This window comes from Schistocerca nitens, chromosome 2 (assembly GCF_023898315.1).
Source record: "Schistocerca nitens isolate TAMUIC-IGC-003100 chromosome 2, iqSchNite1.1, whole genome shotgun sequence".
Lineage (NCBI taxonomy): Eukaryota > Metazoa > Arthropoda > Insecta > Orthoptera > Acrididae > Schistocerca > Schistocerca nitens.
Window position 1 is genome coordinate 32,316,079 of NC_064615.1, and position 26,490 is coordinate 32,342,568.

Below are 26,490 nucleotides of genomic sequence, written 5' to 3' on the forward strand. Positions count from 1 at the left end.
GTTTGAAGTGTTGAGGCTCACATATTCGTCCTGCTCTCGTTACGAGCGTACTAATCATTACTGATTTGTTTGACTGATGGGGCTGCTAAGTGCTATACCACCTACTGCACTCCCCTGGCTTAGCCCTCGCTAGTTCAACTCGATTTATAAACTGAAGGAAACACTTCAAGGCATTCGCTTCAAAACTGCTACAATTGTCGAACAATAGACTGTGCTGCTTGAACTGTCAACACAACTGACACTGCTAAGGGTATCATACGACTTCCAAATAACTGGCAACCGGTTATACACAACAATGGTGACTACTTTGAAGGTCAGTAAAACTTTGACACACATATCTATTTTGTACGAGCTGTAAATAAATAGTTACCACTCTTGAAGTTCCAACCCTCGTATTTATTTCATGATTCACGTGTATGGAGGCCACAGTATACTGAGATAACTGGATCCTCATTCTTTCCTACGCCATTTTGTGGAACAAGATAGATCGAAAGTGCCAGTACAGTTGAGAAAGCTATTGAAATTCTTGAACGTTTTCAAATTTATGTTACTGAGATAAAGAAATCGAAAACCACTTCTCAGTCATCAAGTTTCAGAATTGTTTTTAAAGCTGTCCACGACAAATTGCCGTCTCTAAAACTGACATTCTTCAGTTCAACAGCACATTTTTTGGATCCATTTTTACTTGAATTTCTGAGTGATGTCCAGATGGCTCCATTTCTATATGATGAACTACTACATAGTCTTATAAACAATTTGATGCAGTGAGTTGTGAAACTAGGCATCTTAAAAAACAAAAAGGCCATGTTAATGAACATCTACTTGAAGGATTTACAGAACCTGATTGCGACAAGAGTGTGCAATCTGGAGTCTGCTGCAAGAAGTGCAATAAAAAAATTAAGAAAATTATCTGAAGAAGAAATATTGTTGCGAACATACATTATCGGCAATCTAGAGGAGTTGCGAGAAAGATCAGCCCCCCCCCCCAAATACAAAACACGTGTGATTTCCTGCTTAAATCCAGAAATCTCATTAAACCATGAAGTAACTCACAGAAGATTCCCAATGTGTCTTGAAATTTTGGTTTCAAACAGAAGAACGTCAGATTCAAAGCTAGACTGTGTCAAACTTGAATTTGTGGAGATTTGCAGAGAAAAAAAAAAAGAGTTGGAGACAAGATGACATCTTACAAGGAAGTAAAAATCGTCTCGAATGCTGGATTAATATCATGAAATTATTTTCAAAACCATGCAGAAATTTCTGATACTTTATGCAAATAATTTTAGTAATCTCACATGGTAATGCTGTTGAGAGAAGATTCGTATATGACATGGTCAAGCACACTAATGGAGTTCTCAATTTCAACATCTTACACATTGGATTAAAACTGTGTGCCCGACCGAGACTCGAACTCGGGAACTTTGCCTTTCGCAGGCAAGTGCTCTACCATCTGAGCTACCGAAGCCTGACTCGCGCCCAGTCCTCACAGCTTTACTTCTGCCAGTATCTCGTCTCCCACCTTCCAAACTTCACAGAAGCAGGAGAGCTTCTGTAAAGTTTGGAAGGTAGGAGACGAGACACTGGCAGAAGTAAAGCTGTGAGGACTGGGCGTAAGTCGTGCTTCGGTAGCTCAGATGGTAGAGCACTTGCCCGCGAAAGGCAAAGGTCCCGAGTTCGAGTCTCGGTCGGGCACACAGTTTTAATCTGCCAGGAAGTTTCATATCAGCGCACACTCCACTGCAGAGTGAAAATCTCATTCTGGAAACATCCCCCAGGCTGTAGCTAAGCCATGTCTCCGCAATATCCTTTCTTTCAGGAGTGCTAGTTCTGCAGGTTTGTAGGAGAGCTTCTGTAAAGTTTGGAAGGTAGGAGACGAGATACTGGCAGAAGTAAAGCTGTGAGGACCGGGCGCGAGTTGTGCTTCGGTAGCTCAGATGGTAGAGCACTTGCCCGCGAAAGGCAAAGGTTCCGAGTTCGAGTCTCGGTCGGGCACACAGTTTTAATCTGCCAGGAAGTTTCATATCAACGCACACTCCGCTGCAGAGTGAAAATCTCATTCTGGATCTTACATATTGTTACTGCAGTGTACATTTTTTATGCAAAAACGGTATGAAAAATAAGAAGGAATGAGAAAGCGAAAAGGAAGAACAATTATTAAACAAACAAAAACAAGCTGAAATCAAAGACTTGGGAACCAAAAAAAAGCAAGTATGTTGAATGATGTCTGAAAGAATTCAAAAAGAGATAGAAAATTTAAAAAAAATTATGTACTCATTTTTTATTGTGATACTTTCTAGAGTTTGTTCCCTTTGATTAGTAAGTAATAATGTGTGTGTATATATATAAGAACAGAATTTGTAATTTCTATTTCATATTTTCTGTTACCTGTAAATAAAAATGTAGTACTTAACATTTTATAAGTATGTTATTTCGTGTCTGTGATTAATACTACCAAAGAAATATTTTGGAATTAATTATTGAGATTCTAATAATTATCAATACATACTTTTTTTTAAAAAAAGGATGTTTTACTGTCATATTTTATTTAAAAAAAGGAACTTGGAAAAAATTTGTTCTGAAAAACCTGGGAAAGACCTTGAATTTGAAAAGACTAATCGTTGAAAACCTTAGTCCAATTTATTCAGGTTCCATCTCCTTAATTTCCTACATGTTTCCTATGTCTTCAATTTTAATTTACACTTCATAAGCAATAAATTGTGGTAAGAGTCCACATCTGCCCCTGGAAAAGTCTTACAATTTAAAATCTGGTTCCTAAATATCAGTCTTACCATTATATAATCTCTCTGAATCCTTCCAGTGTCTCCAGGCCTCTTCCACGTAAACAACCTTCCTTCATGATTCTTAAACCAAGTGTTAGCTATGATTAAGTTATGCTCTGTACAGAATTCTACCAGGCGGCTTCCTCTTTCATTCCTTAGCCCCAATCCATATTCACGTATTACTTTTCCTATTCTTCCAGTCCCCCATGAGTATTAAATTTTCGTGTCCCTTAACTATCTGAATAATTTCTTTTATTGCACCATACATTTCTTCAATGTCTTTATCATCTGCAGAGCTGGTTGGCACATAAACTTGTACTACTGTGGTAGGAGTGGGCTTCATGTCTATCTTGACTACAAAAATGCATTCACTGTGCTGTTCATAGTAGCTTATCCGTGTTCCTATTCCCCCCCCCCCCCCCCCCCAATTATTAAACCTACTCCTGCATTACCATTATTTGATTTTGTATTTATAACTCTGTATTCAGCTGACCAGAAGTCTTGTTCTTCCTTTGACGGAACTTAACTAATTCCCACTACATCTAACTTTAACCTATCCATTTCCCCTTTTAAATTTTCTAAGCTACCTAACCGATTAAGGGATCTGATATTCCATGCTCCGATCTGTAGAACACCAGTTTTGTTTCTCCTGATAACGATGTCCTCCTGAGTAGTCCCCGCCCGGAGATCCGAATGGGGGACTATTTTACCCAAGAGGACGCCATTGTCATAAAGCTGCATACCCTCAGGAAAAATTGGCTGTACTTTTCCCTTGCTTTCAGCAGTTCACACTACAAGCACAGCAAGGCAGTTTTGGTTGATGTTACAAGGCCAGATCAGTCAATCATCCAGACTGCTGCCCCTGCAACTACTGAAAAGGCTGCTGCCCCTCTTCAGGAACCACATGTTTGTCTGGCCTCTCAACAGATACCCCTCCATTGTGGTTACACTTACATTACGGCTATCTGTGTTGCTGAGGCATGCAAGCCTCCCCACTAACGGCAAGGTCCATGGATCACTGGGGGGAGTACCAGAAATAAATGGAGGAACTTAACATCAGGATATATATGGTCATGAAGTAGATGAAGTTAAGGAATTCTACTACATAGACAGCAAAATAACCAATGACGGGTAGAGCAAGGAGATCATCAGAAGCAAACTAGCACTGGCAAAATGGGCATTCATGACCAAGAAAAGTCAACTAGTATCAAACATAGGCCTTAATTGAAGGAAAAAAATTCTGAGAATGTTTATTGGGAGCACAACATTGTATGGTAATGAAACATGGACAGTGTGAAAACTAGCACAGAATAGAATCGAAGAATTTGAGATGTGGTGCCACAGACGAGTGCTGAAAATTTGGTGGGCTGATAAGGTAAGGAATGAGAAGGTTCTATGCAGAATCGGTGAGGAAAGGAAGTAAGGGATGAGGAGGTTCTACACAGAATCGGAGAGGAAAGGAATAGGTGTAAAACACTGACAAGGAGAAGGGATAAGACATCATGGAATTACTTCCGTGGCACTAGAGGCACCTGTACAGGGCAAAAACTTTTAGAGGAAGACAGAGATTGGAACACATCCAGAAAATAATTGAGGGCGCAGGTTGCAAGTGCTTCTCTGAGATGAAGAGAGGAATTCATGGCATCAAACTAGTCAGAAGACTGAAAGAAAGAAAGAAGGGCCGATTCTGTACTTCAGTCACTTCAGAAACCCAACTGTGATTCACTTAAAAAGTTGTATTTATGCACAAAATTCATTACTCTGTCTTTCGTAATTGATTCTATTATTTTTGAGAATGCTGACAACAGGGTAATGGTCTGGTGGTTTTCTATGTCTTCTGCATGATCTTTCTGTTGCAGAGTCACAACTGTTGCCTGTTTTAAATACTCCGTACATTTCTCTGATGTGAATGATTCATTTATTGCATTTGTTAATAGAGCTGGTATACTCCTTATGCATCGTTTCAGCATGCACATTGTTGTATGATCTGAACATACTGACCTCTTTTTTTTACAGTTCTGTTAACGTCATGCATTGTTGTTTTTTAGTAACATCATTGTACTTAGTGCATAATTATTTAAGGTGATATGTTGGTTTTGGGGCATTTTTGTTCTTATTTCTCTGTAATGCTTGAAAAATGCTCATTCACATAGATTGGTAGTTGGTGTGGATCATTTATTACTTTACCCTTCTTCCTTGTCGGTTTTTGAGAATGTAATGTAATTGTGTAGATAAAAAATCTACTCACCAAGTGGCGGCAGGTGAACACACACGTAAGAGCTCTTGGAGCCAGTGGCTCCTTCTTCCAGCAGATTGGCTGGAGGGGAAGGAAGAGGGGTGAAGAAAAGGACTGGAGAGGTTTAGGAAAAGTGTTAGAGTTTGGAAAACCTCTCCAGTCCTTTTCCTTCACTCCTCTTCCTTCCCCTTCAACCCTTCTGCCAGTAGAAGGAGCCAATGGCTCAGGAAGCTTGAGTACATAATACCTTTTATATGTGGGTTCTCCTGCCACCACTTGGTGAGTAGATTTTTTTAACCATCCATTTACATTATATTGTCAAAAATAGATTATGTAGGTTGTTATATTATCCTGTATCAGTTTCTTATTACACCTTTGTGTCTGCCCATATCATTTTTAGTGATTTCCCACACTGCTTTAATTGTATTCTCTGCACTGTGATTTATTTTGTCATAAATGGTTCTTTTTGGAGAAACCTACTCTTTCCTATAAATCTTTTCGTTCCTTTGATAGAATTTTAAGAAACTTGGCTCATTGTGGTTCTTCTTCATGGAACTAACAAGGGAACCTCCCCATCGCACCCCCCTCAGATTTAGTTATAAGTTGGCACAGTGAATAGGCCTTGAAAAACTGAACACAGATCAATCGAGAAAACAGGAAGAAGTTATGTGGAACCGTGAAAAAAATTAGTAAAATATACAAACTGAGTAGTCCATATGCAAGATAGGCAACATCAAGGAGCGTGCGAGCTCAGCACCGCCGTGGTTAGCGTGAGTAGCTGCAGAACGTGAGGTCCTTGATTCAAGTCTTCCCTCGACTGAAAATTTTACTTGCTTTATTTTTGCAAAGTTATGATCTGTCCGTTCGTTCATTGACGTTTCTGTTCATTGCAATAAGTTTTGTGTCTGTGTTTTGCGACCGCACCGCAAAACCGTGCGATTAGTAGACGAAAGGACGTGCCTCTCCAATGGGAACCGAAAACATTTGATCGCAAGGTCATAGGTCAACCGATTCCTCCACAGGAAAACACGTCTGATACATGCTACACGACACTGGTGACGGCATGTGCGTCACATGACAGGAATATGTTGTCAACCCACCTAACTTGTACACTTAGCGAATGGGTAAAAAGATTCTTCTACCTTGCCCGATTTAGGTTTTCTTGTAGATGTGATAATCACTCCCAAAATAGTGATGAAAACGTAAGAGTTTGTCACATAAACTGAAAATAAAAAATTAAAATTTTCACTCGAAGGTAGACTTGAACCTAGGACCTCTCGTTCCGTAGCTGCTCTCGCTAACCACGGGACCACGAAGCAACTTGCTTCTTAGTGCCCCTGATTTTACCCATCTTGGCATGGACTACTCAGTTTGTATATTTTAATAATTTTTTCCATAGTTACACACAACTTCTTCCTGTTTTCTCGATTGATCTGTGTTCAGTTTTTCAAGGACTATCCACTGTGCCAACTTATAACTAAATCTGAGGGGGGTGCGATTGGGAGGTTCCCTTGTAAGGTGCTTAAGAGTTTGCGGGGACTTCTGAATTCCTGCATTTGTTTTTTTGAAACATTGCTAGTGATCGATACCAATGTAGGTACTTCTGAAAATGCCAGTGTGTTTATATTAGTATTACTGACAGTTAAATGCATGCATTCACTCATTTCATTTGATTACATGTAGTCTTATTATGAAACTGCATACTATGGTTACCAAAGACTTATTTGAGTACCTTGTTGTTCGATATTTGTTTTTGATTATTGTGTTAATACAGCTTTTATTTTTATAGTTTGCTTTGATATGTCATAAGTAACGTCCAGTGGTTTGCATTATTATAATTTTTGTGTTGCACAGTGATAGAGACTACATTTGTTAAGTTCCTGTTTCTGGTCTTCTATATGACCAATTCCTGCACAGTACCAAAAAAGCTTGTGAAATATATCATATCAGCAACATGGCCATTTGGCTGTAGTTGTATTTCCATATATTTTCTGGTTTTATGCATTTTATATCTAGTCTTTTTTTATATGTGACCCACGTATATTCTATGCCTGCTTAAAGTTTGTACTGTGGACTACTTAATTAATTCATGTGGTTTATTATGTCATCTGCTAAATAAATAAAAGTTGTAACCAAGGATTTAGTTTTTTTTATATATTTTTATAAATAACTCTTCTTAACTGTGTACCTCTTTTGACTGAAAATTATCCACCATGTTTCACTGTGAAGTGCTAGTGTTTTATTGTTGCTATTGTACTATTGACTGTCATACTTTCTTTTCTAGATGCTTTGTGTTCTGGAATCATTTGTTCAGAAGCAAGGATATAAGTACCTGAAGTTGGATGGTGGTACATCAATTGCAGCACGACAGCCACTTATAACAAAGTACAATGAGGTGAATGGTGACTTCATATTCTCATAACATACATAATCTGAATCATTTGATTCAAGTGCTAGATACGTGAAAAACTTTTTTTGTAAAATTAGTGTTGTGAAGTGTTTCTTTGAATGTATTGCTGTAATGAACTTGCATCCCTCACTTGTTCCAATAACAAATATTCAGTATTAACTCTTTATTAGTTGTTGGAGTATAATAATTTTAGTTAATCTGAATTTGATATTAATTGATTTATTAATCTATGGAATTGTTTACTTACAAGAAGACCTCTTATGTTTGAATAGGACAAATCATACTTCCTGTTCTTGCTAACAACACGTGTTGGTGGCCTAGGTGTAAATCTTACTGGAGCCAATAGAGTGGTAATCTACGATCCAGACTGGAATCCGGCCACTGACACTCAGGCCAGGGAACGAGCATGGCGAATTGGTCAGCAGAACAATGTTACAGTGTACAGGCTAGTGACAGCTGGTACAATAGAAGAGAAGGTTTGTCGCTTGAGATTTTGAGCTTTCTTTTGAGGACTAATTATTTCTGAGAATAATGATTTTTCCTTGTTTTATTTTGATTGTTAGAATTATATTCCTCTAAATACTTTTTAATATGTCTTTTGACTAGGTTTACCACCGCCAGATTTTTAAGCAGTTTCTTACCAATAAAGTCCTACAGGATCCAAGACAAAGACGATTCTTCAAGTCTAATGATCTGTTTGAACTATTCACACTAAAAGAAACAGATGTAGAAGGAAGTACAGAAACCTCCGCCATCTTTGCTGGCACAGGTTCTGAAGTAAGTGGCAACCACAGTAGGGACAATTATTCTTTATTATCTACAGGAATTATACAAACTATATACCAGTAGTGGTATAAGTTGTAATTGAGGGCCGCAGTTAATTGTGGTAAGGTTATATGGCTCATTGCAGTTTTGTTTAAGGTGACTAGCATTGATAGAAAATTTCTTGTATTTAGTTCAGTTCATCACTTTGAAGTTTCTGTGTAAGGAGTGTTATTGGTCACATGTCCCCAATCTCCCATAAATCACCTTTCCCGTTCCTAGTAGAATATCCAAAGCTTATGACTATTTAATTTTAAGATTGCCAGAATTGAGTGTAAGTGGCCATTGCTGAAATTGTCACACTTGAGGCTTGAAGGTAATTGCAGATGACTTTGTTTTTTAAGGTGGTGTAATACACTAATTGCTTGAATGTGCAGTACCATCTGTGTTGCAGAATAATAGTGATTGAACTCTGTGTCAGTAAAATGTTCATAATTCATTAATTCGTGTGAATATAGCAATATTTTACTACGCATGTGCTTGTACCTTAACTTTCTTCCCTTCTGTAAACCAGTGCAGCACTTGAGAATGACCAAAAATTTAACACAAAATGAAGCACTTGGTATTGTCATTGTCCACATATTCATACTCATTGTCAAATAAAACCTATATTGCTTGTTCAAAATATGCTAGATTCAAATTACATAATATCTTACACCAGATGGTGCCTTTTTCACAAATCTTAGACATTGGAAAACTGTATCAGAACATCCTATTCTTCTGTGCTTCATGTGCAGAGTATGAGTGTCAGTCACATTTGCTGCATCAAGCAAGCTAAATTTCTGGTGAACTTTTAGCATAAACAAGACAAAGGCACATTCAGATGTTATATTCTGGAATAAAGCACTGTTGCTTCAACAAAGTATAGGTATTCTTTACGATCTCATAAATAATTCATTTTCAAATACTTCTTTTGTAATATAGTTTATTAGTGCCTACAATTTTTCTTCATGTTTTGAAAATATATTACATGAATATTTGCAGAATTCCTGAGGTTCTGTGCACTTTATTACTGAAACACTTTATTCATTCATAAATAATTTAATGAGTAAAGGTAACAATTTGCCAAATAGTAGAGGCACTGAATCATCGGTGCAGAAACAAGATTGAAGACATTCTTAGCTTTTGAATGAATCCCGTAAAGCAAGATATGAAGCATGTGATCACGTGCACACTCTCTCTCTCTCTCTCTCTCTCTCTCTCTCTCTCTGTGTGTGTGTGTGTGTGTGTGTGTGTGTGTGTGTGTGTGTCACTCCAAAATGTTGTTTATGTGCCATTCACTGCTCAGCACCTGTACTGTTCAATGAGTGGTTAGCTTTACTCTGTCAGTTATTTAAATTCTACCAGGACTTTCCATTACTCTAGTCATTCATTAATTTATTGTGTTTCATAGATTCCATTGTGAAGAACAATCTTCTGAAACATGGATCCAGTCATGGTGTACATTGGCAGATATAAGCTACTGTTAAATCTGAACACTTTATTAATTTTGTCACTACATAGCTTTATACAGTTGCCATTTGTAACTGCATAGTTTTAATTAATGGATCAGCAGGAAAGTCAGTGTTTGGGAGTAAAGCTACTGGTCATCCAGTTTTATTCCATGGCAGCTGTGTATTGACAACTGCTAGCTTAATGTCCACTTGACCGCAATGATATACATACTGTTTAAACAGAGACTTGTTTTTAATGAATATTGTTGCTTGCCATGCAGCCGACAAAAATTGTCAGTGCATATATATTAATATTTCTTTTACAGAAATGAATTTAGGCTCCTTGTAATTTTTTTTCCTCCTCCTTCTTCTTCTTCTTCTTCTTTTCCTCCATGAGCAGTTATAATTTTTCTTTAAATTCAACACAAGAAACTACAACAGAAAGATATTAAAATAACTGAAAAGATTATTCTCCCTCCTTACTTCATTCACAATTTAGCTCATGCCTCACCTCTCGTGGAATCTCAAAAATTTTCCAGTAATGTGTCTTACATATTCATTAAAATGTGCCAGAAGAAAAATCAAAATAAATTTATACCATTTGTTTGCTGACTGAAGCAAAACAGCAAAGATATTAGATTATAAGACAGGAAATATACAAGTGCTGCAGCAAATAGTTAAACATTTCTGTGAACTAACTTTGCATGATTTTGGAAGAAAGTAATAATGAATTACAATCATCTACATATTATAATTGGTTGTGTGTGTGTGGAGGGGGGTTGTGGTAGTGAATATCATATATGTAACTCTTGACATAGAGAGAGAAACCTGTAAACCATTGATTCTTTAAAAATGAAGCTCCCGTGTATAAAATAGCTTCCAACATCTGATTACTTTACAAATGAGTTAATGTGTTAGAGAGAGAGAGAGAGTTTGTTGGAAGTTGCTAAGTGCTTTCATTGTGAAACGGGATGAATATAGTCCATATCAAGCAAGTTTTTCATGCATCTGTATGCCTATAAGATTATTCCTTCCAAACTATTGCCATACAGTGACATAATTTTGCAGGCACATTCAGTGATGTACATGGATACTGTCTGCAGACAAATCCAAATAGATTTGGTAGAAAAGAAGTAATAAATGTCTGTTACTGAAGTTTTACTACAGGAACAGCAAAAACTTGGTAAGGGATGAACTTTTTTCTTTTCATCATTTTCGGGGGGGGGGGGGGGGGGGTCATCAATGTGAAAAAGTTTAGTAAAGATTTGAAATTGTGTGTGACATAATGCTTGAGTAGGTCCCTCTTAGGAAGTACATGCAGAAATGAGTAGTAACATATGTTCAGTGCAACGTGCCATTCGTATGTTTGACACAAGATACTGTCCTTTTTAGCTGTTATCAGAGAGTTGCGGAATGGAACAAGTTTCTCTGGTAACAGGTCGATATAAGAATCCTTCAGTGACCACCATAACAGAATCTGTGCTCTGTAAGCCACCTTTGGGGGTGTGGTAGAGGGCTCTTCTGGATTTTTATATTTTCACCTCTTCTCTCCTCGAGTTATGAATGTTTTATAGGGAGAACAAATGTGTCATGAAACTTCCACATGCAAGACATATGTGGAAGGAAGTAATGTGCTTCCAAACTTTTTTTCGAACTTACTCTCTTGGCAATGCAATAATGTGCTTCCAAACTCTTTTTCGATCTTACTCTCTTGGAAATGCAACAGTAAACCTTTCCGTGATGCACAGTGCCTCTCTTGTAGGACTGCCACTGGATTCCATTGAACATCTTCATAACAGTTTTGCACTTACTAAAAGATCATTTGATGAACTAACTGCTCTTCATTGGGTCCTCTCTCTCTCTCTCTCTCTCTCTCTCTCTCTCTCTCTCTCTATCTATCTATCTATCTATCCATCCAATGTGGTAAGGATCTCAGGCTGATCAGCAACATTCAAGAATCATCCATACAAGTGTTTTGTTAGGCATTTCTTTCATGGATGAATTCCATTTCCTAAAGCTTCTTCCAGTGAATCTCACTGGTAATATGCCTTTCCTACAGTTTGTTTTATGTGGTCATTCCGCTTTAGATCATGCCGAACAGCTGCACTACAGTATTTTACCATTGTGTTTGTTGCCATTGATTTTTCATCAGTAGCTGTGTTTCACTATAGCCTTGTCACTGTGAGCTTCCTAAACACTCATATACTGTAAACAGTAACAGTGTTATAAGACACACGTAGGATACTCTCAGAATTACATTTATGTATGTCAGTTTCTCCCTGTTAAGAACAGTGTATTGAGTTCTTCCTGCTAGAATATCCTGTATCCAGTCATGAAACAGTTATGTTATTCAGTGAGTTTTTATTTTGTTCATTAAATGACAATGTGGAACTATATCCAGTGGCTTCTGGAAGTCAAGGAACACAGCATCAACATAGCCACCTTTCTCTAGATTATCAGGGAGGATATTTTTTTTTCTACAAAATCATCATTGAGCTTGAGCATAAAACATGTCCTGTAATTCTACACCAGATTTATGTAAGTAATATAGACCTATAATTTGTGAATCTGTCTGCCAACTATTCTTGGAAAGGGATTAACTTGTGTTTTTTCATTGTTTAGTACCCTTTGTTGGTCTAGCAGCCTGCGATAAACTGCTGCTAGAAGGGGGAGCAAGTTCTTTCACATGATATCTGTCGAATGTCACAATTACTTCATCCTGCTCAGATCTCTATGTATTCTTGAACATTTTAGTTTATTTTATATTCTGCAATCACGTATCTCATAAAACCCAGAGAAATTCTGGTTGTATCTAATGGTGGTCAGTGAAGCCAAAATTAACATCCAGACATTCTTGGAATAAGAAAACCAAAATTGAAGGTGGCAAAGCAAAAGTAGAAATACTGATCTCCATTTTCAAATATTACTTTATGAAGCAATACATAGAGTACTGCCTCAGTTTAATTCTCATACCAATTTAAATGTGTGTGCAATAATATTAGTGTCAATGACATTGAGAAATAGCTGAAATTGTAAAACTTGGACAAGGCTCAAAGGGTGTAACTAAGTTACCCTCTTGTAACCATAATATATCATAGATCACTCAAACAAACAAACAGTGCCCAGTGATCAGAAGAAAGCACGGGTCACAACTATCTGCAGGAATGATAGCAGAAGTGATTCACAAAACTACCATCCATGATCATTCATATAGATCTACTGCAGAATCTTAGAACATACTTATTTTATTTTATTTGCACGTCAAGTTCCATAGGACCAAATTGAGGAGCAAATCTCCAAGGTTATGGAATGTGTCAGTACATGACATTACAACATAAAAGTAATAACAGATAAAAATAAAATGTTTATGAACTCAAAAAACATCAAGCCATAAGTTTAAGTAAACGCAATCAACAATACAGAATATGAATAGGCTTAATTTTTCAAGGGACTCCTCAACAGAATAGAATGAGTGACCCAGGAGGAAACTCTTCAGTTTCAGTTTGAAAGCACGTGGATTACTGCTAAGATTTTTAAAATCTTGTGGTAACTTATTGAAAATGGATGCAGCAGTATACTGCACACCTTTCTGCACAAGAGTTAAGGAAGTCCGATCCAAATGCAGGTTGGATTTCTGCTGAGTATTAACTGAGTGAAAGCTGCTTATTCGTGGGAATAAGCTGATATTGTTAACAAGAAACGACAGTAAAGAATATACACACACACATCAAAAAAGTTTTGCATCAGCCCTGTTCTCAGAACTCCTGAAGATAGATGTTGACTGTGGATATTGTATCACAGAACAGTCCCTTTGACTATTCAGAGATGTCAATAAAATCGTCCAAAGATGTAAACAACCATGCATGAGCAGTGCCTATCATATGGAAGGTGTCCGACAGCTGATCGGTTCCAGCCATTGCATCAGGAAGGAGGTACACAGCTCATATTGTCTGTAGTTCACCCATGTCTAGAAGATCAGTACCATGGTTCAGTCGTGTCCACATTGTTACTTTGTGCCAGGAAGAGCTCTCAGCAAGGCAAGTGTCTAGGCGTCACGGAGTGAACCAAAGCGATGTTGTTCGGACGTGGAGGAGATACAGACAGGCTGGAACTGTCAATGACATATCTTGCTCAGGCCGCCCAAGGGCTACTACTGCAATGGATGACCGCTACCTACGGATTATGGCTTGGAGGAACTCTGACAGCATCATGTTGAATAACCCTTTTCGTGCAGCCACAGGACGTCGTGTTATGACTCAAACTGCACGCAATAAGCTGTGTAATGCACAGCTTCACTCGCAACATCCGTGGCGAGGTCCATCTTTGCAACCACTACACCATGCAGCACATACAGATGAGCCCAAGAACATGCCGAACAGACTGCTCAGGATTGGCATCGCGTTCTCTTCACCGACGAGTGTCGCATATACCTTCAACCAGACAATCATCGGAGATATGTTTGGAGGCAACCTGGTCAATCTGAATGCCTTAGACACACAGTCCAGCGAGTGCAGAAAGGTGGAGGTTCTCTGCTGTTTTGGGGTGGCATTGTGTGGGGCCGCTGGTGGTCATGGAAGGCACAGTAATGTCTGTATGATACATGAATGCCATCCTCCGACCGATAGTGCAATCATATCTGCAGCATATGGGCAGGCATTCATCTTCATGGATGACAACTCACAGCCCCATCATGCACATCTTGTGAGTGACTTCTTTCAGGATAACGACATCGCTCGACTAGAGTGGCCAGCATGTTCTCCAGACATGAACCCTATCGAACATGCCTGGGATAGATTGAAAAGGGCTCTTTATGGACGACGTGACCCACCAACCACTCTGAGGGATCTACACCGAATCGCCGTTGAGGAGTGGGACAATCTGGACCAACAGTACCTTGATGAACTTGTGGATAGTAGGCCACGATGAATACAGGCATGCATCTCAATGCAAGAGGATGTGCTACTGGGTAATAGAGGTACCGGTGTGTACAGTATTCTGGACCACCACCTCTGAAGGTCTCACTGTATGGTGGTACAACATGCAATGTGTGGTTTCCATGAGTAATAAAAAGGGCGGAAATGATCCAATTTTCTGTACAGGTTCCGGAACTCTGATGGCTGAGGTGAGGCAAAACATTTTTTGGTGTATGTATATTGAGAGGCCAATGTCAAAATACCCAGGCCAGTGAACAGGGGTCGACAAGAGGTTCATGAACTTACACCACTTATTGCCTGAACCACCCGTTTCTAAGCCAAAAATATCCTTTCAGAATGGTAGGTGTTACCCCACAATATAATACCTTATGACATAAGCGAATGCAAATGAGCAAAGTAGATTAATTTTCATGTCGAATGATCACTTACTTCAGATACTGTTCGAATAGTAAAAATGGCAGTATTAAGTCTTTGAACTAGATCCTGAATGTGGGCTTTCCACGACAGTTTACTATCTGTCTGAACACCTACAAATTTGAACTGTTCAGTTTCACTAATCATATGCCCATTCTGTAAAATTAGAACATTGGGTGTTGTTGAATTGTGTATAAGAAACTGTAAGAACTGTGTCTTACTGTGATTTAGCATTAGTTTATTTTCTACAACCCATGAACTTATGTCATGAACTGCACTACTTGAAACCAAGCCAATGTTGCATACAACATTGTTTACTACCAAACTAGTGTCATCAGCTACTACCAAACTAGTGTCATCAGCAAACAGAAATATTTTAGAGTTACCCGTAATACTAGAGGGCATATCATTTATATAAATAAGGAACAGGAATGGCCCCAACACTGGTCCCTGGGGCACCCCCTATTTGACCGTACCCCACTCAGACCCCACTTCACAGCCATTCCCAATACTGTGAATAATGACCTTTTGCTATCTGTTGTTAAAGTAAGAGGTGAACCAATTGTGAGCTACTCCCCGTATTCTGTAATGGTCCAACTTCTGGAGCAATATTTTGTAATCAACAAAATCAATTGCCTTCGTTAAATAAAAAAATATGCCTAGCATTCAAAACCTTTTGTTTAATCCATCCAGTACCTCACAGAGAAAAAAGAATACAGCATTTGATAGCAAATTATGTGATATAAAATGATCCATAAGCCTTACATACAAAGCCTTTTCAATAACCGTAGCAAACATTGGCAGCATAGAAATAGGTCTAAAATTGTCCACATTATCCCTTGCTTCCTTATAAAAAGTGGCCCTACTACTGAGTACTTTAATTGTTCAGGAAACTGACCATTCGTAAAGGAAAAATTACAAATATGGCTAAGTACAGTGTTAACATGTGCATCACATTACTTTAGTATTCTGCTAGGCACTCAGTCATATCCATGAGAGTCCTTAGTCTTCAGCGATTTAATTATTGACTCTATCTCCCCCTTGTCTGTATCACAGAGGAGTATTTCAGACGCCGATCTCGGAAAGGCATTTGCCAATAGATTTATAAGATTCCCTGTAGAAACTAAATTTTTATTTCATTCACCAGCAATGCTCAGAATGTGATTGTTAAATTCTGTACATATACCTGATTTATCAGTAACAGAAATATTTTTACTACGAACTGATTTTACATCATCAATCTTGTGCTGCTGACCAGACACCTCCTTTACATCTGACCATATGGTTTTAATTTCATCCTGTAACGGGCTACTGTAGCTTGATTGTGACTACTTCTAACATTTTCATATATTTCCCAATTTGGTTGCCTTTTACTGCTAGTACCCCGTTTAGAACATTCTAATGGAAAGCAACCCTCAAAGAGCATGAGAAATGTATTAAGGAAAGCATTATATTTGTCATCAGTGCTATTGGCACTATAAACATCGTGCAACTCTTGTTCCTTGACAAGGCTTAAAAAAATCTCTGATGCCAATTGATTAACTTGCCTACATAGTATGTAATTATATGTGACATTTTTTTTTAGTACAGAAGCCTTTTAGTGTTAAAATTTGTGCATCATGGCCATCTAGAATGCCCATCTAGTGATGAAGAATGAATAAAAATATTGTCTATGGCTGTGCTACTGTTCCCGTTCACCCTAGTTGGAAGAAACACTGTCTGCATCATATCATATGAATGTAGGAGGTCTACCAACAGCCTTTTTCTTGCACCATCATATAAAAATTTTGTATTGAAGTCACCACCTATAACTAATTTCTGATACTTCCTACAATGTGAATCAAGAACCCCCTCTAGCTTGAGCAGAAATCCTCTGAAGTCAGAGTCAGGGGATCTATAAACAACAACAATTAGAAGTTTAGTTCCACTAAATTTAACTGCACTTGCACTCAAATATTTGTTCAGTGCAGTGCCGTGATACGTCTATGGACTCAAATGTAATATTGTTTTTTACTTACATAACTACTCCCCCACCCTGCAAGGAACTCCTTGAAAGGCAGCCAGCTAATCTGTAACCTGGTAAAGGAAGTCTCTGAATTGTCAAATTATTTAAGTGGTGCTCCGACATACCAATAATTTCAGAGTTAACATCTATCAGCAGTTCACTAACTATCTCTAATACGTTTTATATTTTGATGAAATAAGCCAATTCCTTCTCTACTTGGAAACATGACGTCCTCTGAAGATGATCCCTTTGTTAGATGGACTTTCTTTGAGCAGATTTACCTTTCAGCTAACTTCAGTCCAAAAGAAGGTGCAGCTCTAACATCAAGTACTACAGGAATTTTTCCAAAAGTGATCCCACCACCACCCGCTACACTTCACCTGTAAGCTTTGCCAGCCTCCCCTTTCCATACCTATTGAGGTATGACCTCAAACATAAGAAGGCATCTCAAACAAAGTTACCTCCACTATGCCACCCAATACAAATTCCGAAAATATTGTTCTTGTGAGAATGTAACTCTTGCTGGAAGTTGTAAACCAAATTAGTCAGTTGGATACAATATTTCTTTATGCATATTGAAAGTATGATTATGTGGGGTAGTCAAATGAATTTTTTTTTTTTATTAAATTGATGATTTCTTCATGGAAATAACTTCAGGTATGCCCCCAGGAAGTGTGCTGTGATTCTTACTATTATGTGTCTGACAGTATTACTTGTAACGTCAGATTTTTGCAGAAGGTGCAGTTATCTGTAATGAAGTACTATCTGAAAAAAGCTGCACAAATATCCAATCAGATGAGATTTCAAAGTGTTCCAAAGGCTGGCAGTTTTCCTTAAAGGTTCATAAATGTTCGGTGAGTTCTTCAGAAAAACACAGCATCCTGTGACCACAAAATCAATGAATCACAACTGGTATTAGTCAACTAATACAAATACAATTTGTGGGAATATGAATTGGGACGATCACAAAGGCTCAAGTGTAGCTAAAGACTGACATGCTTCAGACCATTGTTAAAATATAAGGAAAATGCACTCAGTGTACAGAAGAGATTACTTACAGGACACATATGCATCCATCTTAGAATATTGCTCAAGTATGTGCCACTCTTACCAAATAGAATAATTGAGGCTGTTGAATGTAAACAAAGGAGGGCAACATTAATGATTACAGGTGTTGTGTTGTTGTCATCGTCCCCCCTGCCCCCCGTCTGTCCTCTTGTTGGAGAGTGTCACAGAAGTACTGATAAACTGTAACTGGCAAACACCTCAAGATAAGATGCCATCTACCCTGCAGATGTTTACTTGCTTAGCGTCAAGAACTAGTATTAAGTGAGGACTCTAGGAATATACTAAATATTCCTATTTACCACTCCCTTAGCCATTGATAGTCCGGTAAAATCAGTGGTAAAATCAGAAGTACCATCTGCCATGCAGTTCACAGTGGTTCACAGATAGATGTTGATTCAGGCATATAATTGTGAATCAGAAAATAATTTTGCTATGCGTATATATTCACCAAGTATGTGTGTTTGAGGAGGGGGGGGGGTTATTGTTTAAGTAAGGTTTGTGTGTTGTTATGACTTTCAAATTAATGTGTGAATCTGTAAGTTAGTTACACCACGAATTAATTTATTGTGTTAATTTCAGGTGAAAGTCAACTTAAAGAAGGATAAGAAGATACTGAATCACAAAATGCAGAAATACAGTGATAGTGTGGTTCCCAGAAAACCAGGAGATTATCATAAAAGTGATTTGTCAGTCCCACTTTCTCAGTCCAAGTTAAATTATATGAAAGAATTAGCCCAGAAACTAAGCAAAAAGATAGGGAGCTCCGCTGGAACAAACTTTGGTGGAACTCCCACTAGTCCTGGTGCCAGTAAAGAACAGAGTGAAAAAGAATCACAGATTAAAGAAGCATCTGACACTAAAAATACATCACAACTGCTGCAGAATAATCAAAAAGAGAATGACAACAGTACATTTTCAAGTTTGGGTGAGAAAGACCAAGATGAAGTATTTATCAGTAAACAAGTTGAGCTGGAGAAAACCAAATTTGAAAAAGGACATTCTAGTAAGATGGAAGATTCATGTATGCAGAATCTGGGTGATAACATAAATGCATTAAAGGAAGAGGGGACTGATAGAAAAATAGTTATAAATGTTGATGCAGAGCACTCTTCTAGCAAAATAAAAGAGAAAGCAATGAAACACAAGAGAGAAGAATCACAGAAGAAACATAAACACAAACATAAGCATAAAAAGAAACATTCAGATGTATTTGAAGGAGAAAGAGTTCCACATCTTGTTGGTCAAGGTGAAACAAAACCATCAACACCCTCTGATGAAGAAGATACTCATGCTCAGCAAGATGATTATGTGCTGAAACAACTCTTCAAAAAGTCAGGTACATTTGCTTTTTATACATTTGAAATATTACGAAAAAGAATTTAATTTTTGTTTGAAAACTTGTTGCAAATTCTGGGCTGTTTCGTAGTCACATATTTATTGTTATTCTGAATTCTTTCTGAACATTCCCTAATTTAATTAACATTACACATAGTAGGCACATGACATGGAAGGCAGTTATGTAACTGGATCAGAGGTGAATTGGGAATCATTCTAGCAGTGATACAGGCCAAAAATGGGGAAACCGCTGACATTAGTGATGTCAACAAAGGGCAACAGTGGAACTGGTCAGATGGTCGCATGCTACTACCACCGAGTGTGGTTGAAAGAAACGAATCCACGACTAGGCAACAAGGTGTTGGACATCAACACTTGACCACAGAATGTGGAGGTCAGAGCCTGCACGCTGTATAAAACACTATGTGTGGTGCAGGCATAACTGTCACAAAGCACACTGTCCTGTTCACACTACTGAATGTGGGGCTCTGCAGCAGACGACCCTAACATGTTGCCAGGTTCCTGACATTGTCAGTTATGATGGCAGTGAGTACAGTTTCATTGAAATTGGACTGTGGATCAGTGGAAATATGCTGCCTAATCTGACGACTTTCTATGTTTCTTGTTATGTCCAGATACACCACTATCCAGGCTCTCAGCTGTTCGGCACAGCATCACATACACACACTGGTGGGGGCAGTACATGCTATGGCCGTGACGTTCACCTGTAGTAGAGATCAAACACACCATGACAGCTGTCAACTATGTGAGCATTATTGTTCACCATCTGTATCCCTTCATGCTTGATATCTTCCTTGTTAGTACTGACATCTTCCAATAGGATAACTGTGCTTTTGACAAGGCCAGAACTGTGCTACAGTTGGTTGAGGAGTGTGCTTTGTCATTGACCCCTTTTTGCAAGAGGGTCTCAAAAATTGTCACTTCAGATGTTTACGAACCTTCCTTCACATTTTGGGTACAATTTTTCGTCCCAGAATATGCAATGCAGGTACCCAACAGGATGATAGGTTTACTGTGTTTGAGTGCTAAATTGTTGCAATTTATGTATTGGTTACTATTATCGAATTCTAGTCGCCCATCAAAATTAAATTTTCGTCTCCCTTAACTATAAGAATAATTTCTTCTACTCATGATATATTTCTTCCATCTCTTCATCATCTGCAGAGTTAGTTGGCATATAAACTTGTACAACTGTGACAGGTGTGGGCTCCGTGCCTATTTTGGCTAAGATAGCGCATTCATTATGCTGTTCATCAATATGCAGGCCATCTAGCAAACTTTTGGTGAACCTTACTCCGTGCAAGATGGGGTTAAAGCAACGTGATCCTCTACACAGTGGCAACAGCTGCTATTTTCTTAGTCATTATTAAACCTACTGCTGGATTACCCCTATTTTTTACTTATGACCCTGTATTCACCAAACCGCAAGTCTTATTTCTTCTGGCAACAAAATTTACTAATTCCCTCTATATCTAATTTCAGCCTACCCATTTTCCTTTATAAATTTTCTAACCTATCTGTGTGATTAAGAGATCTGACATTCCATGCTCCTATCCATAGAATGCCACTTTTGTTTCTCCTGATGATGACATCCTCCTTAGTAGTCCCTGTCTAGAGATCCAAATGGAGGATTATTTTACCCAAGAGGATGCCATCATCATTTAACCGTGTAGTAGAGCTGCATTTCCTTGGGAAAAATTGTGGCTGTACTTTCCCCTTGCTTTCAGCCATTTGCAGCACCGTTAACAGCAAAGTCGTTTTGGTTGTTTACAAGGCCAGATCTGTCAATCATCCAGATTGCAGCCCCTGTAAGTAATAAAAGGCTGCTGCTCATCTTCAGGAACCACATGTTTGTATGGCCTCTCAACAGATACCCCTAGGTTGTTGTTGCACCTGTGGTACAGCTATCAGTATTTCAGTGGCACGCAAGTCACTCCACCAGAGACAAGGCTCACAGTTCATGGAAGTTGGAAATTTTTAGTACAACTGAAAAAAATTAAATTATACTTTTTTGACACAAAAAATGCCCAAGACAGACTTTTAGAGGCAGTATCATGGGTGTGATATAACTTAGGATATTGAATATGATAATAATTGTAGAATGAAGTGGAAACATCTTAAGATCATTATTTGGGAAAATGAGAAAAATAAACAAGAATGAACTTTTATAAAGTGATGGCTGTGTCAGTTTTGATATAAAACTCGGTGACAAATACTTTATGTGTTAGTCAGGGATCAGAAACAAGAGTCATGAGCTCATTGAAACGCTACACTAGATAGATTTAAAAATGAAAACGAGTGTAGATAAAACCTTCTTTTTATTAAAACATTGAATCAAAGAAAATCATTAAGGGTGGCCCTCTCTAACCCCCTCTCCCATTGTGATTGTGATGAGCATTAATTGTAAACTGGCAGCTGTTGCCACCGTGTAGAGGATTATGTTGCTTTAACCCCATCTCACACGGAGTAAGGTTCACCATAAGTTTGCTAGACGGCCTGCGGGACTGCCGGCTACCAGATGGGGGTAACAGCTACCTCACGTGCTGAACCTCACACACAGTGTGCAATTCGGTGTGGAAGCCAGCTGGTTGGCTTGACTCCGCTAAACAAAAAGTGCTAATTCCATTTTACCAAGTTAACTTTCTTACATGTGAAACTGCCAGAGTGATCTTCTCACGCAAGACCCACTCAGAGTGGGAACTAAACCAGTAATTCTTAAATATGCAATGTGTAGAGACACTAAGCCACAATATTGTATGATATTACAATGATGACTTACTTCAACCCATATTGGCCAAGTAATCATTATTTTAAAGTTTCATATTATTGTTTATTTTGGAAGTTTTATGGAACTGTATGGCCTTTGCTAGTTCATCTAATGTCTACAGATTGCATCATCTTTCTGTAGCTCCCACAAACTGCCCACAGAGGTCAAGATGACAATCATAACTTTGCGTGACGTTAACATTGGTTAGTGATAATGCCACTTTTGACTACATCCAAAAGTGCGGCATAACAGCTGCTGCCTGATTACTGACACTGTCATTCTTGGTAGGTTTCAACTTTTTATTTAACCTAACTTGGCACATTTTAAATGTGGTTAACATTTTATCTTGCATGGTTGAACATAATAACTAGTTATTGCTAAATTATACAAAAAATGAAACAAGTATTATGATTACTTAATCTAATCTATTTTGCAGATCATTGTTTCTCATTATTATATTACTGTAGATCCATTAAAGTTAATATTACACATATATGTCATCTGATGTATTTGCCAATGTGTTCACTCAAGCAGCACAGTCAATGTAGAACAAAAAGTTGTTGTATACAGGGATTCAAAAATAAAATGAAGAGTTCTACAATTACACTATCATTTTTGTTTCTCCAGCCAGTCATCATATTCTTAACCTAGCACTATCTTTCCTAGGCATTGTAGCATTATTACTTTCTTGAATTGTTAAGGTAACAGTAACAAAAGAGTTGAAAATTTAAGAAACTGATACCTAATTTTTTCAGTGTTATCTATTCCATTTGCTACACTTTCATGTTAAAAGCAATAAAAATTGTGTGTTGGCGTTGTAGGGTTAAGTATAGGTTTCCTTGAAGATTGGCTGATTGTGAACACATGCTATGTTGCACATTTTAGGAGCACTAGGAATTCTACATCGTTGCTTAGGATAGTCTTATGGAGTGCTCCATAACATCCATGAGAATTCTGCAGTCCCTTTTTTCTTTATTCTGTAATAGAAGCTCATTATTTTCATACAAAAAAAAAAAGTCGGCAAGTTGTTTGGAAATATCTTGGGAGCACTGGAAATGGATTGCTTGGAAAGAAAGCCAAAGAAGTACTGAAGCAATCCTCTACAGAATTCTTGAAAATATTATATTATCTTGCCATGTGTGTTACAGTGTTGCTTCCGGGGCAGGGAGTAACAAGAGTCGGTATGCTGGACAGCCTGGATGTGGTTTTTAGGTGCTTTCCTATATCCCACAAGGTGAATATGAACTGGTACCCAAGTCCTGCCCCAGTTACGGTGTACACAAAGACAGTTGGGGTACATTTATTTTGTCTGAGGGGAGGGGGCTTAATAGGGTGGCTGCAGGAAGGGTGTCCAGCCACCCCTTAAATTAACAATATCAAATCTGTCCTGCACCAGTGCAGGGCAAAGGCACAATTGGCTGAAATTTGCCATGGAAATATTCGTGAAGTGTGCATGCCAATTATCTCTCAAAGCAGAAGTGTATTTTCTGAGCTGTCAGAGACGGCAATACTTTGTGTATGCCAGTTCCAATTCAGCCACGACACCAACAGCCACATTTTACTGGTATGGTTTGATAAATGTTGCGGCACTGTAGTAGGAAAGCTGAGATGGGATAGAACCAAAGTAATGGCTAAATCAATGCTAACAACCATTTTCATTTTTTAAAATTCAATGAAGATTTATTTCTGCAAGCTATAAATATTTGTGTCTGGATATAATATCTATCATCATTCATAATCAAATGTCAAGCATTATTATACTGAAGACGATTAATTTTAATGCCATTTTGCAGGACTGCAAACAGCATTACATCACGATCGCATAATGGAAGGCAGTGAAGCAGATTACTCATTGGTAGAGGGTGAAGCTCAGCGTGTAGCAAAGGAAGCAGTTAAAGCACTGAAGGAATCACGGCAGCAGTGTTTCAATGCTGGTCTGGGTATGCCTACATGGACAGGGCAGCATGGTGTCATTCGAGTTCCTGGGAAAAAGCCATGGTACCATTTGTTTACTTTCATAGAATTTTATTCTGTTGTTGTGGAATTTAGAGTAAGCTACGTAACTACTTGGATGTTCATCTATGTTCTGTATATGAGGACATTAATACCTCAACTAAGTCTTGTATTGGAGCATAGCTGCTGGTCTCTCTCTCTCTCTCTCTCTCTCTCTCTCTCTCTCTCTCTCTCTGTCCTAGGCATGTTTTTGTGTGATTAGAATTCTGTTTTTGGCTTGTCATTTCGAAGCTAATATGTTTTTATGATGGGTATCTTCATTAAATATGTTACAGGAAATGAATGTTGCTAGTCACATATTGTTGAGTAATTTATATGAACACCAATACTCCCAATAGTTAACACACACGATTTACATATTTAAAAAAGCACAGAAAACTGGTGTGTAACACGTAATGCATCCATCCCAATACCCTTGTTGTTGTACATCATCATGACGTGGCAGATGTAAGTGTCTCATAATGTATGATGTCCTAGTTGCCATTATCATATTAACTGACATTTAATTATAAAAAATCATACAAATATGGTGCATTTTTTATATATCTTCTATGCACCATTGCTGTAAGGCACACTTTCATAATATGCAAGTTATCATATCTAAACAATGAAATACAAAAAATCTTTAATCACCAATAAGACATTTCCCATAATTTTCCTTGTACAAATTGTATCAGTAATGACATGTTTTCAAGAGGTCCTGATAGTACTAGTGCTTTGAAACAACATTTATTCACAGGGTGTTATTGTAGTATAAAACCATGTATAAAACCCACCAAATATGAGCTCCAACAAAACCTCATGTGATTTCTCCTAAGTTATGCGTGTTATCTGTACATGACTTAACAATTGCCAGGCTGAAGGGACTGAGCCTTCAGGAAGCCTATAAGAGCTGTACTCTGTTAAGCCACGCCCCCAAACCTCTACTACATAAAGCTTAACCTGCATTTCAAGATGGAGCATCCACTCACGTTATGTAAATTCATATGTGAAATATTCAAAATGCATACTGATATTTAAATTCTGTAATCAGTTATGGAGAAACATATTTTAATATGTACAGGGTGTACATAAAGTCCAGGAACACTTTCAGTTATTTATTGCACAAGAACTAAACATTGTACAGATGTCATACATATTGCATTTTGAAGAGAAGCTCTGAAAGTATTTTTACAAACATTCGATATGTGAACCATGAGTGACCCAGCAGATGTCAATACGGTAATCGAATTCTTGCCATACCCGTCCCAGCATGGCATCATAGACTGTGGCAGTCGCTTCCCGTATTCTCTCCCGGAGCTCTGCTACATCACGTGGTAGAGGAGGCACATACGCCAGATCATTAATTTGTCCCCAAAGAAAAAAGTCACACAGAGTGAGATCTGGTGACTGGGGAGGCCATTTCATGAAACAGCTGTCCCCGTCTGTAGCACGCACTCCACGTCACTTCTCTCACACTGGGACGTCCGCTTCTCTTTGCTGGCCACAAGCAACCAGTCGTAACGAATTTGTTGTGTCAGTGGTAAATGGTCTTCCTTGTTAGTGGCTTCTTATCGCACTTTGTTCTAAACATCCATTGAACTGCTGTAGCACACTTGTTTTTGTTGAACTCCAACACACAGAAAGCTCGCACCGCACCTGAACCTGCCATGTTTGCGATGAGCGCTGACTATGGGCAAATTACCAGACTATGCTGTGGCAGTGTACATGGCAGAAAAAAAACCTTTCAGGGTTTCTTTTCAAAATGACATGTGTATGATACCTGTTCAATGTTTGGTTCCTGTGCAGTAAATAATTGAAAGTGTTCCCGGTCTTCATGTACACTCTGTGTTTTGGGATGGCTCCACCTCAGAGCCTGTAACCATGAGCTGCACTTATCCAAATAACGGAACATGTAAGGCAGTGACTTGGAATGTTTGTATCGTACATACTTCACATACGAAAATTATCTCTCCTTCTGCAGTTAGTAAACATCAGATGGTGTAATATAACCTACACCTTCAGTCAAGGCTAATATGCAGAGACTTATCAGTCTGATTGCTGCTCATTGCATTGCATTGCTTAACTACTCGAACTGCCAAAACTTCCTTGTAGATTAACAAATAGCTGTGGGCTTATATTTAGGATTTGCAGGGAGTTATGAAATTTCTTTTTGGTGTATGTTTTGATATAGTCCAAAAAGTTTATCTCAAGTTTATGAGCAGTATAACATATCCTGCTGCTTAGTATCATTAATTTTTGCAAAAAAAAAT

The 26,490-nt window shown here is 38.2% G+C and overlaps 1 protein-coding gene across 2 annotated transcripts in view; it reads left to right on the plus strand.

The window, feature by feature from the left end:
- LOC126235692 (DNA excision repair protein ERCC-6-like) overlaps positions 1-26,490 on the plus strand; it is a 119,631-nt gene that overhangs the window by 86,235 nt on the left and 6,906 nt on the right. The window contains exons 14-18 of one of the 2 annotated variants that reach the window (XM_049944435.1): positions 7,301-7,411; positions 7,699-7,902; positions 8,033-8,203; positions 18,682-19,438; positions 22,367-22,502. In XM_049944435.1, the coding sequence (XP_049800392.1) occupies positions 7,301-7,411; positions 7,699-7,902; positions 8,033-8,203; positions 18,682-19,438; positions 22,367-22,398 (1,275 nt within the window). In that variant the 3' untranslated portion in view covers positions 22,399-22,502. Of the gene's footprint in view, positions 1-7,300; positions 7,412-7,698; positions 7,903-8,032; positions 8,204-18,681; positions 19,439-22,366; positions 22,503-24,018; positions 24,224-26,490 lie in introns of those variants that run through there. The other variant, XM_049944433.1, reaches the window with a different exon arrangement.